Consider the following 16,406-nt stretch of genomic DNA (forward strand, 5'->3'; position numbering starts at 1 on the left):
CTTGTTTGGCGCGAGACGTGCACTGCGGCTGCTGGATGCGTGTGATGCTCGCCGCTCAGGTGTGCGGGTGCGGCGGCGGCGGTTCGCAGGTCGGCAGGGGCACTATCCTTTGTTCCCAGTGCCAGAATGCCAGTTCTACCCCGATTCTGAAATCCGGAGAGGGAGCATTGTACCCAACCCACCAGTGATCCTGGCATCCTGCAGTCCTGCTTATACGTAGGCACCATGAGTGTGGCTTTGTGAAACTTTGGACGCGGTACTGCGTCTGTGTCATTGGTTGGACACTTTGCTCCCAATGCCTGTATTCTTACGAAATCTACATAGAAACCACTTGAATTTCCTGAAGTGCTGACTTGGATTGCGTTGGTTTAGGCACCATTGTGTCGCTCTGCTTATTCGTAGTTTTGGTCTGCAATCAGAACTGACGGTCCATGGACCCTCTTCAAGCTTTTCCTGCACGATGCCAACTTGCCAAGTTCCAGAAGGTGTGTCTCTGAATCTCACGCAGAAGCACACCGGAACAATCAACAATTCAACAGAATAGCCAGGCCGCTGCTGCAATGCTGCATCCCCTCGCAGCCCATTGGGCTTGGTGATCGACAAAACAACAGGATCCTTTTGGCTTTTGGTAGTATAGTAGATGCTGGCTGTGTATGTTCAGAACTTCAGAAAACTGAACGTCCTTTGCTTTGTTCTGCGCTCGCAGGTGCTAAGCTGGGATGGCAATTCCAAGCTCCTCTGCTGTTCAAATGCTCGGAAGCACCGCACCCATTTCAGGAAAAATCTACTGGCTTAGATGAAACCATGAATAAATGAAGAAGACGTCCCTGTAGCCTGCCGTGTTCCGGGAGGAGAATCCGCCGCCGCGCTCGCCTGCTTGAGCTCAATCGCGCGGCTTCTTGACCCGGCTGTGATGCCCATGGCAGATCGCGCGTCTTGCTGCCGGAGCAGATCAGAGGAGTGGAGATCACGTGGTAGGGAGGGACCTGAGCGAAAGATGGGTGTTATCCCTTCCCGGCAGACTGAACCTGGGGTGACGGCGGCGGCGGCCGTCGGTGACGGGCGAGAAGCGAGCCGTCCGAATCAGGGTCGTTTTGCATAATTTTGATCTAGAATTTTACAGATGGACCCCTAATTTGGATCGCGATTAATAGTCGCGATCCAAATTAGGGGGATGTTCATAAATATCTGATCAGAAATTTTACAATAGCACCCCTAATTTGGATCGCGATTATTGATCGCGATCCAAACCCGGGGGTGATTTGCAAACATTTCGGGCCGGAGCCGGAGCAGCCCGCCGCGAGGTGCCGGCGATCCATTGACCGCCAGTGACCTCCGCTAACCCCATCCCCATGCATCCCGGTGATCCAGATTCGAGATTCAACGTCTAGCCGGAGCCGCGTCTCCCTGCAGGCGCCGCTCTCGGTCCCAGCTCCTCCATAGATGCTGCCGCCGCGGCGCGCGACGGAAGTGCGGTGGCCGGAGACGACGACGAGGATTCGGAGAGGCGAAGCGAGCGCCTTGACGCGGATGGCGGTGTCTCCTGCTTATGTTTCTTCTGGCGTTGCAGAGTGGACTTGGGACATCCGACGGCAGGATTCAGCTCAGCTCAGGGTCTCGCTGCCACATTGAATTTTTGAAAGATCGAATTACCAAGATAGCAATTGCTGCTTGCGAATTACATGTCCTACAAGCTGCAAGAGATTTTCACATTCGTTCAGAGCTTGCTGCTTTTGTTGCTCTTGGTCGTCGGACTCTTTCTTGAGCACGGCGCACCTCCACCGCCGCAGCTGTCAGCTTCCCCTTCCGGCTCACCACTCGCCCCTCCATCTCGACTTCCTCCTGCGATCGAGGACTTCCACAGGGTCAAGTTCCACGAGACCACAAGGTGTATCCGAAATTCTGAATGCACACACAACGCGCACCAGAACAATCAAACAGAAAAGCCAGCCACCAAAGCGATGCTGCAGCCCGTTGGACCGGACCAGTGGCAATCGGCGTTCGCCGAAGCAAACACTGTAAATCACTAAATCCCAGCAGAACGATGAACAGAACTCGGGAGCGGAGCTGAAGAATCGAAGTGGAACCGTGAGGGGGCGGGAACGACCGAACGAGAAAGGGAAGCGTCATGTGCCGGGCCTGGGCGTCCGGACTCCGGAGTCCGGACCGACCCGCCGAACCAGCGCGCGGCTCGCGTGAAACGACCTGGCGTGCTCTTCTTGTTTGGCGCCAGACGTGGGCGGCGGTGTGCGCAGGAAACTTCCGCGTGATCCTCTGCTGGATGCGTGTGACGAGCGTCCAGGTGCGCGGCGGCGGCGGCGGTTCGCAGGTCGGGAGGTGCTGGCTTGGATTCCGTTGGTTTAGGCATACGCGACGACGAGCGATCCTGCGCTCAACAACCGGGTCAGAACGAGCTCCTGTTTCGTGGTTTTCGTACTGAAACTAGACTGCACTCTGAAGTCTGTAAAGCTGTACTGAACGGCTTGTACATGATGCACCACTAGAGCCAGCAAGCAAGCCGCGGCTCCGACATGACGACTAGCTAGCTAAGCTAGCTGATCAGTGGACGACGTTGACGTTGAGCTTCATCCCGGACTAGCAGTGGCCCTCGACGACGTTGATGAAGAACCACCGCCCGGCCTGCCTCAGCGCCACGCGGTCGTCCACCGGAGGCCAGCGTCGGCGCGTCGCTCGGCACGGCGCACGCCGCGTAGCTCACCCTGCGTTGTGGAAGCTCTGCGACGCATCAATCGGTCAGGCAGTAGCCGATCGCCGCGTGCCGCCGTGCGTCGCAATGGATCGGTCGCGTGCTATTGGATATTAGGTGCCGTGCCATCGTACTACGCATGAGCTTAAGGCTCTGTCTGGGACTGCTCCACTTCAAGTTTCCCAGCGTGCCGCCGACTTTGAACCTATATGTTGCTGCTGCCTGCTGGCCCAGGCGTCCTAGTCCGGCTGGAGTCGTCGCGCCGACCCTGTACGACGACGACGCCGTGGACGCGGTCGGCCGGAGCAGAGCGGCCACCGCGACGACGGTGATGAGTAATTGAGTAGTGTCGCGTGCCCAAGTCATTTTGCAGGGTGACAAGAGTCTTCCTGCAAACATTTCGGGGGTAAAAAAACAGAGTTCCCCGGTTGCACGGCTGCAGACTCCAATCCATATCCGCCGTCATTGTTTTCAATCTTTCTCCACCTCCACTATTTGCAAAATAATCCCCAACCCCTAAACTCCCGCGGCGATCGTCTTTGACTCCCCCCGACATGGCCATCGCCCCCGCCGCCGCCGGTGCCCTCTCCCACGATCCTCGACGCGACGATCCCGCCCCTCCGCCCGTCCTCGCCGGGTAGGCGCTGTTCGAGACGCGCGTGGACCGGGAGCACCTCCCTATGAACACCGCCACAGCCGCCGCCTGCAAGACGAGCAACGGCCGGGACGTCCGCGTCTCCCTCCGCCGCCTCGCCACGCCGCCGGCCTGTTCCGTAGTCCAGCTCTACACCGACGACGACGTGCCCATGGTGCCCATCAGCGTCGTGGCCGCTGACGGCGACCTCCTCCTCGTCCATATGGTCGTCGCCGTCAAGGGAGTTTATGCCAAGAAGTTCCCGCACAACTTCTTCGTCTACAAGGCCGACCCTGAGTTGCCATCGCTGCTGCCTCTCCCTCCTCCTCCCAGCGTCTGGAAGGCCCAAGCTGAGGTTACCGGCATCGCCCGCAGAGGCGAGGAGTTCGTCGTGGCCAATCTGAGGAGACACAACGTCGTCGTCGACGCCACCACGATGACGGAGGTTGAGGCGGCCGTCGTGTGGCTTTACAGGTCGTCGTCTGCCACCGGGCAGTGGGAGACCAAGCAGCTCGACCTGCCCTACGCCAAGGAAGAGGGGATTGTCGAGTACTTTTGGTGCACTGACACCGTGTTCTCCTTCCGTGGATTCCCTGGCATTGAGACGTGGAGAGGCGACAGGGACCTTCCAAACATGTACAGGGCAGTGTCCATCTGTCGAGGCCATCTGAAGTTCGTCGACATCGACAATGGCAAGTTCCGCTCCACCGGGCCGACGACGACGACCACGATGCGGGCATCACGAGCGACGACGAGGGGCCTTCCCACTACGACGACAACTACGACGGGTGCACCATCACGACGTGGACTCTGAGGATGCCGGAACTCGAGTGGGAGGAGGACTCTTCTCTCCTGCTCCAAGACCTCTCGTCGCTTCCGAGCTACCAAGATTCGCCTCTGCCAAGGACCGTGCCGAGATTCCCTGTCGGCGACATGGAGGAGGACAGCATTCTTCACTTCATAGTGATGGGCCTGGATATCTTGACAAGGCTTGGATGGTTACAGTTGACATGAAGAAGAAGTCGTTGGTGCAGTACGCGCTCTATGAGAATCCAATAGAGGCAAAGGACTCTGGTGGTTTTGATTATAGCAATGTATTTTTTAACATTCCTTTTGTCTCCACTCAGCTATTCCATTGAACAAGCATGTAGGACAAGCTTAAATTTGAAACAAGTTTATCTAAATTTTTTTTTGAAACAAGTGGGTTGTAGCAAACTTGTCTGAATAACCTGACGAGACTGCCAGAACACACATCACTAAGTTTATTCGTAAGCTTGTACTGAAATGCTCTGAACTAGAGAAGACTGCCACGTGGATGCTCTGCGGCGGACCACACACTACGCCAGAAATGATTTGTGCTGGCGCATCCAAATTAACGTGCTGACAGGTGGAATTGGCACCTGTCAGCACAAAGGTGACCGGGACCGCTGCCAGCACAGATGGCTCTGTGCTGCGGGCGATCTAAGCACCTGCCAGCACAAATGCCGCTCCCTTATCTCTCCAGGAGCAGGCACCAACGGAGCGGGCGTCAGCTCCATACCTCTCCCTTATCTCCTCTTATCTCTCCAGGAGGAGGCACCAGCGGGAGCGACGGCCGTGCGGATGGGCCACGAGCACTAGGGGCGGCACGCCTGGGTGGAGGCATTGGCGGCCGGTGGGCGCGGGCGCCGACGGGAGCGGCGGCCAATGGGGCGGGCCAGCGTGGCAGACGCGCGCGGAGACCGGTGTGGGCAAGTGGCGGGCGACCGAGCGTAGGCGGCGTCAGGTGCTCTCTCTCTCCCCCTCATCTGTTCCTTTCTCTCACCCTCACCCTCTCTCTACCTTATATGTTCCTTTCCTCTCCGGTGGGAGGGCAAGCTCCAGCGGCGCCCAAGGGCAAGCTCTGGCAGCGTGCCCAAGGTCGGACGTCAAGGGCGAGCTTCGGCGGGCGCGCAAGGGCGGCATGAGACCGAACCGACCGGCCGGCGTGAGGTCAAACGGCCAGCGGGCCTGACTCGGGCGTACGGCACGAGGACGGGTGGCCGGCGGGTGCATGGGCCGCCTTGAGGACGGTCGACCGGCGAGCACAAGACCACTGCGGGCAGTTGGTTGGAACAGCCTTCAGTGGTCACATGGGCCGACGGCCGGTGAGGGAAGGGACCGTTGGGGGCAGCCCTAGCCAAGCTGCAGCTGGCGCGAGCGACGATGGAGAAGTAGTGCGGAGTCGTGGGACAACGGCGCGAGGCGAAACGAGAGGCAGCATGGCCGCGGTTGCGGCATCATGAGCGGCTACACCAGCTTTTTTTATTATTATCCCAAAAATATCTTTGTTGGCAGGCTATCTAAGCACCTGCAACACAAAGAACATTTGTGCTGACAGTGAGTTGTTAGCGGGTGCGGAATCCGCCAGCAGAAATCGGTTTTGACCACCAGCAATAATCTAGCGTAGTGGTGATTTCTAGGCTAAGTCGACGTGGCGGATAAGCAGCTAGCTTAGCCGATGGATCAGTGGACGTTGACGGCGAGCTTCATGCCGGAGTCGCACTCCCCCTCGGCGTCGCAGATGAAGAAGAACTGCCCGGCCTGCTCCAGCACCACGTGGTCGTCGCCGGAGTTGAGCAGCCGCGCGTTGTCCGGCACCGAGCACTCGGCGTAGCCCTGCGCGTCCACCACCACCACGTCCTTCTCGCTCGGCGTGTCGTACCGGAACACTGCCAGCCAATCTCCAAACCAACCGGTTAGTTAACCACGCCGCCGCGCCCGCGTTGGCACGCCGTACACATCACCCACCACGTCTAACCGGTGCGCGTACGTACCGAGCGTGTCGCCGACCTTGAACTTCTTGCCGCTGGCCCAGGCGTCGTAGTCGACCGCGGTGTTCCAGCCGGCGTCGTCCCCGACCCTGTACGTCGCCGCGCACGCCATCTCCGGGAGCAGAGCGGCCACGCCGACGACGGCCGCCACGGCTGCAGCTACGAGCAGCGTCGTCTTAGGCGAAGCCATTTAGTTTGCCACGGGAGCGCCGGTGCCGTGGGCGCGTGCGTGTCTTTGGTATCTGCCCGGCCGGATGCTGGTGCGCTTGCTTGGCATCAGGAGTTTGGCGCGCATATGTATAGACACGCACCACCGTTCATGGTTGGTGCGACCGCCGCTAGCGTTGGCTCCTTGGCGACAGGACGTGTGTTGTAGCGGTGTATTCGATGCGACTCCTCGCCAGGCACAGCGCGACACGGGGCGGTGGGCTGGATTTCGTCGTGCATTTGCCTTTTCGTTGGCAGGGCGCCTGGGTTCGTTTGATTTCCTTGCTGGAGGTAGAGGGTTGATCGATTCAACATTCTGGATCGAGGAGTTCAATAATCTGCGTGTTACCGTGATCGATCAGTAAGACGCATTTTTTTTTGTTGTTGCCTGGACATGAGAACGATGCAGGGCCTGGCCTACATCCACGCTTCCGATTCCTGTGGCGGGCGGGTCGCGGACTGACAACAATGAGACGACTGTGATGGCGGCCTATCGTGGAGGAGCTGCTCATTAGGGTCAGCGGCCACGCCATGCTGCAGAAGCGTCACGTGGCCAGCAAGCGCGAGGTGACCTCGTCGATATGTGCATGTGCCGTCATGTGCAGGGGCGGCGGCAGCTCGTCATGGTAACTGCAGAGAGATGTCGGTAGGTGCTGCAGGAATCCCATCTATGCGCTTATCCATTTATGTTATTTTTGCATATCTCTATTTGACATGCCGTCAAGGTGTTCGATGAAATTCTAAACAGGATGCATGTGAGACTATCTATTATGTTGTTTTTAGTGACATGGATCACCCGGCCCTTCTATTATGAAATTCTAAGCAGGAGGCAAATCGGAGCTGAGGGCTGCCGTCCTTCACCTCCCCGTGATCAAGATCGCCCAGCCCGACAAGATGATGACCGTCACTTTGCAGTCGTCACGAGTGGCCAGCATCGCCTTCCTGTCCACCTCGACGGTCACCACGGGGGTTACTGCAAGGGATCGTTTTCTCCGAGGAAAGTAATCATACTCGAATTCCTCGATTATTATCTGTTTCCACTGCATTGTGGCAAAACTTTGGACCTTCAGGTAACTACCACTACCAGCACCAACAACATCGAAGGGAGGAGAATGGAGACTGCATTGAACGGTTGTGACATGTCCAGGTATTGTTTCTTTAGTTATTGACGTGCGAGAATTTGATGGTGTTTGACAAATAGGATATGGCAATGAATATGACAATGTAGGGAATCCAGGATCCATTTTAGGCTATTATCATAATCTGAATACAAGGTGAATCTTATTACCATTCTGATAATAGCAAGTTGGGTTGTTGCTACTGATGGGGTAAGAAAATAAATCTCCCACATAGTTGTCAATGTTATGCCTTTTCTTAGTTCTTTCTTGAAAAGAAAAGGTTTCCAGTACTGTTGAAAAGGAGTTGTAATCTGAAACCAGCATATCTTTGTCAGCTATCGCTCATCTAATCATGCTTATTTTCATTGATTTTATTGGACAGAAGTTTAGATTCCTATATGACTATAAAGTGAGCATGCTATTGATCAAATCATTTTGCATTTATTGTCTATTTATATTTATTATACATAAATTTGATAAGTAGTACTGATCATGCCTATATATCCTTCCGCTTCAGAAAATGTTGGAGTTAACACATCATGCAGATTATCATACACGTCACAATGGTAAAGAGTTGGGTGATGTGATTAAGAAAATAAAAGGAGATGACTGGTTAGCTGCTCAGCTCATAGTAAGGACCAGTTTAGAGTTGTGCATCTTCTTTATTATGGGTTCTTTGTGTGTAATCCAAAGCAGGTGAGAACCTAGATGTTAGCCTGAACAAAGATTTTACACATGTTCTGACAATTAATCACTATTCCTTCTTATGTGTCGATTTTTGTTGTATTTTAGAAATATGCATCATCTTTGCCTGCAACAAATGCACACGAGTTTTGGCCTAAAGCTTCGGGTGTCTTTTACTGAAAAGAGGTTCAGTGACACCTATTGTTTCTGTTTGTTTCAGGACTGGTGGTTTATCTAGGGTGTATTCAGGTCAATGGGTTCTGTTATACTTATGACCCAAAATTATATAACCATAACTCCTTGTTATACTAAAACTGGGACTTGTGTTGTCGTGTTGTGTTGCCAAGTTGGTAACAGTTTGAGATGCATGTGCATTGTGAATGTCCAGGTAGAGCAGACAGAGAAGATGGAGTTTAACCCCTGCAGAGAACATGGTGGAACAATGTCCTGTATGATGTGGTTATGTTAGAGTTGTTTGTGCACCGCAGTCTAATCCTTTATGGTTTGTGTGCAGATGAAGAGAGTTTTGGAGAAGACTGGCTGTTGATTTGTAGCAGACCAAGTTGAACAATCCTATTCATCTGCTCAGGAAAGTGGTCTGATATCTGAAGTCACAATTACATTGAAGATGCCATCCATGCATCTCTGGTCTATCAAAGAATCATGGATACAAGTTGGTGGATGATGCGTTCATTAGAAACAAAATCTCGCTAATTGATAAAGTAATTGCCTTCTACGAGGTAATGAATCTTCAATGTTACCCGTCAAGCAGCTAGGAAAGTCTTTACTGGGTCTATGCAGCTTCTGTCAAGTTTTAGTTCATTGAATTGGTTTTGTTACACAAAGTGAATCAAATCACCGATTCTTTTGATTTGCCAATAACCTTATGATTTCACTCAGCAACCTGCCTACCACTGCAATGCAAAAGGTATGTTTTCATACCTTGTGACATGAGTATTCAATAGTCACGATTGGCAAAATAGTGAAACTTCTAGACGAGTGGTTTGATATTTCTTGTTATCACATTGGTAATTGTACTTAATTATAGTGTTTTCATCAGGTGCTAATTGCTAAAGCAATTTAAATTATATATGAACTCAATTTGCTTTTGAATGGTTCTCCACATACGTTAAATTGCTAGCTAATCTACGTTCTTCCGCAACTGCTGAATGGTTGTCCTCAAATTTCTATATTGCTATTTTGATACTTGTGAAGGGAAATTATGTTACCCGTAGCAACGCACCGGCACAATCCTAGTAAGAGACAAAAAAAGACTAGAGTTCCTCGGCGACAGGATCTTGCCACACCACACGGCCAACAAGCGGTACAATTAGGGATGGTAATTTAGCCTATCAAATTTAAGGATCGGGCTCAATAAGGGTCGAGCCATAATTTTATATGATTTTGAACTAAAAATAGATAGTGCTGGGTTGGATTGTGAAGGAGATATGAGGATCATGATCCATTACCATCCTTAGCACAATAAAACGGGGTAGCAGATCGATGAATTTACAAGTCATCATCCACAAAAATAGACACTAGAGACTACTGCTGCCTGCAAACTACTGTAGCTCACTACGTATGGTTGTATGGTTCAGATCCTGGCGATCTTGTCGGCGACCACGACCGGGTTGTTCTTGGCGATCCGCTCGCGGCCGGCGCGCTTGTAGTCGAAGCTGCAGCCGTGCTTCTCCGCGTAGCGGTGCGCGCCGCAGAAGGTATCCCCGCAGCAGCACCGGAACCCCAGCAGGCCGACCTTCTTGCGGCACGCCGTGCACCGGTTCGCCGCCGCCGGCTTCGCGGGGCCTGCGGCCGTCGCTGGCTCGGCAGCCGCTGCTGCACCGTCAGCAACGCCACCGTCTGGGGACGGCGCGACGGCGGCGCACATGATCCTGGCCTTCTTCTCCGGCGGCGCGCCGCGGGGTGCGGGCGCGAAGACGCCGCCGCTCGTGTTGTAAACAGCCTGGTGTGCCATCTTCTTCTCGTCGGTGGGCGCCGTGGCGGCGTGCTCGCGGTAGCACTTGGAGCACATGCCGGCGGTCGAGGGGTTGCCGAAGAACCCGCACCCGTTCGCGCACGTGGCCGCCGCGGCGGCCGCGTCGATCTCATCGACGTCGACGCTCTTCCGCTTCTGCGCCGCCATCGCTACCGTGCGGAGCGTCGTCGTCGGGTGCGTGCTGTGGCCGAACACGTCGAGACGAGCTTGTTCGCGTCGATCGAGTGCAATTGGCGTCTGGTCGTTTAGTTGGGTTGGCTGTGGTTTTATAAAGACGCGCTACTAGGCTAGGGCGCGACACGGCGTGCCCGACGACGGAGGCGTTGCTGGTTCGGAGTGTGCTACTACGCGATCGATCTCCCGTTCGGATTAGATGCGTTCGTGACTCCGAACCGAAATCTCTGGTGTTTTCTCGTCCCGACCTTAACAAAAATAACCTCTCTCTCGTACGGACTGCCACGGTGGTTTCCCGTTTCGTCCCAGCGAAACCGGGTCGGTGTCACGGTACGGGTCGTGTCGGGCTCGATCTTTCGCCGTCGTCCCTCTCCTCCTCCGAGCACATCAAGAGCTCTCAACACAAACACACACCGGCGGCGCAACGGTTGCAAGCACGTCTAGGGTTTTGAACTTCTGATTGATGATGATGATCTGGGCCGCATTGCGATCGATGCCCGTCTGGTGTTTCCTAACGAGATTCTAAGAAAGCAAAGATGGTACACTACGCAAAAATTCTAACAAGAATCTTGCTGGATGCGAGCAGAGGGGAGCTACCACTCCAGTAATGAAGCGTAGCCGCCGGTTGATTGCCGCCCGCCGGTGGCCGTCCCACTTGGCAACGACGAAGCACAGGTGTTGGTCTTGCGGCCGCCGGAACGCCCAGAACTCGACGCGGTCGCCCTTCCTGAAGCCGCTGCCCGCGACGAACCTCCCGAAACCATGGCCGTTGATCACCACGGCCCTGGTGCTCCAGAACGAGTTGAGCCTCAGCGCCGCCGCCTCCCGCTCCGCGCCGCGCTCGTAGACGAGCACCAGCACCCCCGGGTGCCTCGTCTTGTCCTCCCTCTTCTTCTTCTTCGCGCCGTCCTGGCCCTGAGCGGGCCTGTCCCTGCGACGGCTGCTGCCGTGGAGACCGCAACTCCTGAGCTCACCGGCGGAGAGGAGGGGGCGGAGGCGATCGGAGCCGCTGGACAAAATGAAGATGCGGCTCTTATTCGACTTGAGATCAGATTGTGTCAGGACCTTCTCCTGCACAAAGTGGAGCTGAAGGTCGCCCGGGAGGGCGTGGCGAGGCAGGAGCTCCGCGCGCACCCACGTCGGCTCCGTGGCGCCGCCGCCGTCTCCCTGATGCACGGCAGGCGGATCGAGATTGGCCGGCGGCGCCTCGGTTTTCGCGCGCTTGCTCTCCGGCTCCGCCGTCGCTGCTTCTTCCTCCTCGCCGGCTTCCACAAGTTGGGGCGGCTGCAGGATCACTTTGGCGGCGCTCTTCGGCTGCTCCGTCTCGTCACGATCGTCGCTCACCGCACGCATGGCTTGCGCCACATGATGCTGGCTGGTTTCTCCGTACCCCGTGCGCGCCACCTCCGCCGCCGTGCCATTGCTCCTCGGCGCGGCATCACGAGGCCCCAAACCTAGACGCAGCTCTAGGTCAAGCATGTCGGCCATCTTCGCTCTCAGGAGACCACCTGCCCGGCGTACCGGCCGGCGCTCCTCAAGCTGCGCACCGCCGGCACGTCGTCTTGATTGAAGCCGGCCAGGGCTTACGCAATTCTACGGATGAAACAGCGCCGGCCGCGAGCAAAATGTTGGCTAATGAGAAAGGAGAGGGACGAGGGAGGGGTGGTTTAGCGCGGCGGAGAAAGGGTTCGAAGCCATCGTTGTCTTCCACTAGTACGGAACTCAGCTTTGGATTATATAAACTGTGAAAAATGGGGATTGCAGCCGTGGGACCCACTGTGAGGTTAGAGATACCACATAGATATATTTTCCTAGATTTATTTGAGATATATTTCTCTAAGATTTATTTTAAGTAAATGGTAGCGTATCTCCGAATTGTATCGCAGCATCGCGCCGTGACTATATGTCAATGGGCTATAAATTCTATGGCTGCCGCTAGCTAGCGTAAGAGGAGCGAAAGAGGATACGGGCCGCTTGCTAGGGCCTAATACTTTTTTCCTTTTTTATTTTCTTAACCTTTTCCTTCTCTTTTAACCAAATCGGTTTTATTTTTCTACTCTTTTCCCCTTTATTGGTTTTTCCTTCCAATTATCTTGTCGGTGTTGTTTTCTAAAATTTGTACCGCTCTTCATTTTTGCCTTACAAACGGATTTAAATACTTGAAGTAGTATATTTTAAAATATTTTGATAGTGAAATTTGTTATCATATAATATATTTCATATTTCTCTCTAGCAGTAAAAATATATTATTTGGCTATATATTATGGATTATGCCAACTAATAAACTTATATTATTTACAATATATTTAATTATTACGTGGTATATATTTGGATTATTTCAACAGGTTAAATCAATTATTCCATGGCATGTTTGGTATTCTTCTAGATGTTAAAATTCACGGTCGCAAGATATTATGGTATGTTTTATTATATTCTATAGAATTGTTTACACTTAGAATAGTTTAATTATAAACCTGAAATATTTGTTCCGATTTACAAAAATAATTGTTTTAAGTATATAATTTTTTATTAAAAGTATCATCTAGATATAGTCAAGTATGGTCTTATTTTGAAAATTTTATCATAAGAAAAATAATAGATCAATCAAACTTTAATTTAAAAGTTATATTTGAGATTTATGCTTTTCTAGTTTCAAACTTTTCTTATATGTGAGATGACATCAATATTGAACTTTTTGTTTCTTTACCTGGGTGGAAGGGAGGGACTCCCTCGCATAGGTTAGAAAAGAAAATTTCGGCTTGAAGAAGGATGAATGGGAAGAAAATGGCTTAGTACTGTGCAATCTTTTTTCATGTGACAGGACGAGATTTTGTCATTGAAGAGACATCTAACCTTTGTGCTAGACGCCTTGGCCAAGTGAATTGTTGAGGCAGGAAGAATCAAGAAGCATTTGTAGATAGATTTCTTCAAGATTTATTTGTACATAGATTCCTTTAAGATCTTTTTTTAAGTAAATGCTAGCCATATTCTAATGGCCATGGCACCAAGTCGTTCTTATATGTGACACGCACTACGAATTCTTTGGTTGTCATCTGTGCACGAGAGGAGGGATTGAGGACTCTAGCGGCCTGCTAGCGGCCCCATTAGTAGCCTAGGCTATACCTTGTTATGTTTACCTTTTCTTCTTATTTCCTTTATTTGTGTACCTTCCCGTTCAATCCAGGATATAACAAAATAAGGAAGTAAAAGAAAATAAGAAGTTAAAAGGGTATATTCTTCTTAATTCCTCATTTTATTTTTCTACCTTTTTCATTTCTATCGTCCTTTCCTTTTTACCTTCCAATCATCTTACATATAATTTTCTCCGATACATAATATTTGTATCATTATTTTCTCCTTGAAATAGTTTTAAATAAATCTATACTTGATTGTTTCGTAGTATGTTTTGGATTGTTCCAGTAGTAAAAGTGTATTATTCCATGATATATTTCACATTGTTCTAGTAGTGAAAATTCATTAATTTTTTGGATAGATTTTTTTATGTACCAACTATATATGAAGCTTATAATATTTCATATTATATTTATTTATTCTAACTGTGAATATCTATTATTCCATTATATATTTTTGGAACTTTAGCAGGTTAAATCCGTTACTCCATGGTACATTTTGAAATGCTATGTTATGTGTAGGATTGTTGCACAAATTGAAAGTTGCTGTTTCATGATATGTTTTTGTTGTTTTAGTGGTCAAGAATTAATTATTTCATGGTATATTTTATATTTTTATATAAACATTGTATAAAGCTGGAACAATTTAATTCTGAACTTGGGACATTGTTACAACTTTATAAAAGAGTGATGTAGCTTCGTACAAGGATACCGTCCTAACATAGCCAAGTATGGTGTTTTTTCGAAGATCCTGTCATAAGAAAAACAATGATGCAATCAATTTAACTTAAGTGCTCAATTTAACTGGCAGGGGGCTCCCTCAGCATGTAGTTTACAAAAGAAAAATTGGGCCAAGCAAGAGGGAGATGAAAACGGCCCAATATTAGAATCGGACCCTGTTGATCTTCTTCAGGGGATATAGATTGACATTTTTTTTTGTCGTTGAAGCGGCATGTAAACTGTGTAGTGGTGCGCAACTGTGTATCCCCGCCTTACTTTTCAATTCACACATGGGCTACAAATCTGCAATGATGCAGTCGCGAAAAGTATGGGCTACATGTCTCCTTTTGTTGTTTTCAATCCTGAGTATCATTTCGGCCCAGCTCGCCTTTGTTAGCATATGCTGCCGGCGGCGGATGCTTTCGATTGGTTGTACAGAATTTAAGTAGCCAGGTGATATTGAGAAATCCATTTGATTTGATCTTAATGGCCAGATAAGGACATGTTTTTGTGCTCCTTTTTCTACTTCTCATGTTCTTAAGCATGTGTCGTGGTGTGGCACACAGCATCTACCCCCCCACCTTCTTTCATTTTTACCCTAATTTCCCTTTGAGCAGTTCACACGGGCATAGTAATCCACTTGCTCGGGATAGATGGGGATTTGCGTCCCTCCTCGAAACAATACCTGTTATCGTGTCATTGGATTATACTCAAAGATCAGTCAAGATGAACGAATGATTGATGCTGTCTAGTGTTGACTATAAGCTCTGTTAAATACCTGTTATTCGAAACATGCAACTTGACTGTAAACACTAGCTCGTCAGCAGTCTACGTACGTCTCTAGAATTGGTGTGTATCTCCCACACTAAAAAAAGAAGTAATCACACACATAAGAATCCAACGTATGGGAGCATGATGGAACCTAGAAAGCTAGTACTGCTTCCATATTGGTCGACCGGCGGAGGAAGGAAACAAAGAAGAGTCAATTCTGTCGGACTGTCACTCTCGCCAAGCAACCAGAAAGTCAAGAGAATCAACGACAAATAAGGTAACAGCCGAAAACTAAGCAAAAATTCCAACCCATGCGTGGAGCAAGAAAGCAACAGATGATAATGCCCCCCCCCCCCCCCCCCCCCCACACACACACACACACACCTGCTGTCCACATCCACATGGTGAGAATTTTGAAAGCATGGGTGACATTTTATCTGGCGCGCCATTTTCTTTCAAGATGTCATGGGTGACGCATCCATTTACAGATCCACAATTGTTTCTACAAAAACCTACCTGTTACTGTTGGTGGTACGAGATTGGATTCGTAATCTTCCTGCTTTACAACTCTATCGTGGATGATCAGGGAGTTTTTCCCCCCCCAGAAAGGATAATCAATCCCCCACCAGAAAAATCCAATCTGGCAAGCATGTTCGCGAGGTAGGGTAGCATCCGGCAATGCTTGGTTTCAAATTAAATATGATTAATTCACGTTCATTGATCAATCAGTTTGTAGTGGAGAGAGGACCCCAGTACCTTCTACTAAAATATACACCCCGTTTCATCACTGGAAAGCGTTGGCCCTGTTTCTATACGCTTTTCCTAGCCACGCTTGGATTATAATCTAAGCGAAGATTTTCTCGCTTCTCGCTTTTCGCTTCTCGTAGTTCAAATCGTTGAAGCGGCTTACCACATAAGCGAGAATCGGTGGAAATAAGCAAAGCGTTTGGCGGGATTCTCGCTTATTTCCACCAATAAGCCGCTTATAAGCGGATACAAACGGGGCCGTTATCAAGCTCATAGCCGCCTCTACTACATGCCTTTATCAAATTCCACTAAACTATCTCATCAATCAGATCACCCCATGATGGAATAATATAGACCATAATTGTGAATGCGTGCGAGGTATGCTAATTGAGCATGGTCCAATTTTTTAGTTAATTACTTATGATAAAAGAATATATACTCCATCAATCGTAGACTCGCCATATATATATATATAAGCAGTGATCGTGTGCTCCTAGCAAAGTTGGCTTTAATTAAAAAACCACCTAAACGTCCACCTCGCACGCTGAGCTATCAGTCTGTAGACTTTAGAGGACGGAAAGACGAGGCGTCTGGAACGGGCGGATCAAATCCAGCGTATCCGCCCGTTCCGTCGACACGTAATAATGTAATCAGCCGCTGGAGTGGCATGATTGTTTCTGAACGGTTGAGCTCTATCATCTAGGGTTAAACTTTAGCTCTGTTAC

General features: G+C 50.5%; 2 protein-coding genes across 2 annotated transcripts; both read right to left on the bottom strand.

Annotated features, from left to right (window-relative positions):
• Positions 1-5,604: 5,604 nt before the first annotated feature.
• On the bottom strand, positions 5,605-6,376 carry LOC101763389 (basic blue protein). Its single transcript, XM_012842676.2, has 2 exons — positions 6,137-6,376; positions 5,605-6,031 (listed from the first exon to the last, which is right to left on the bottom strand). Exons 1-2 carry the CDS (start codon positions 6,321-6,323, stop codon positions 5,826-5,828), a joined length of 393 nt encoding a protein of 130 aa, XP_012698130.1. The 5' UTR covers positions 6,324-6,376; the 3' UTR covers positions 5,605-5,825.
• Positions 6,377-9,736: 3,360 nt separating this feature from the next.
• LOC101763798 (zinc finger A20 and AN1 domain-containing stress-associated protein 7) lies at positions 9,737-10,285 on the bottom strand. Its single transcript, XM_004986139.1, has one exon. The coding sequence runs from the start codon at positions 10,283-10,285 to the stop codon at positions 9,737-9,739; it is 549 nt and encodes a 182-aa protein (XP_004986196.1).
• Positions 10,286-16,406: the final 6,121 nt, after the last annotated feature.

This window comes from Setaria italica, chromosome IX, assembly GCF_000263155.2.
Source record: "Setaria italica strain Yugu1 chromosome IX, Setaria_italica_v2.0, whole genome shotgun sequence".
Classification (NCBI taxonomy): Eukaryota; Viridiplantae; Streptophyta; class Magnoliopsida; order Poales; family Poaceae; genus Setaria; species Setaria italica.

What these genes read in the sequence shown, in the direction of transcription:
- LOC101763798 (XM_004986139.1), bottom strand. Translation starts at nt 10,285, where the DNA reads ATGGCGGCGCAGAAGCGGAAGAGCGTCGACGTCGATGAGATCGACGCG.
- LOC101763389 (XM_012842676.2), bottom strand. Translation starts at nt 6,323, where the DNA reads ATGGCTTCGCCTAAGACGACGCTGCTCGTAGCTGCAGCCGTGGCGGCC. An exon ending in CAAGGTCGGCGACACGCTCG is followed by an intron (nt 6,032 to 6,136) that starts GTACGTACGCGC and finishes ATTGGCTGGCAG; the next exon opens with TGTTCCGGTACGACACGCCG.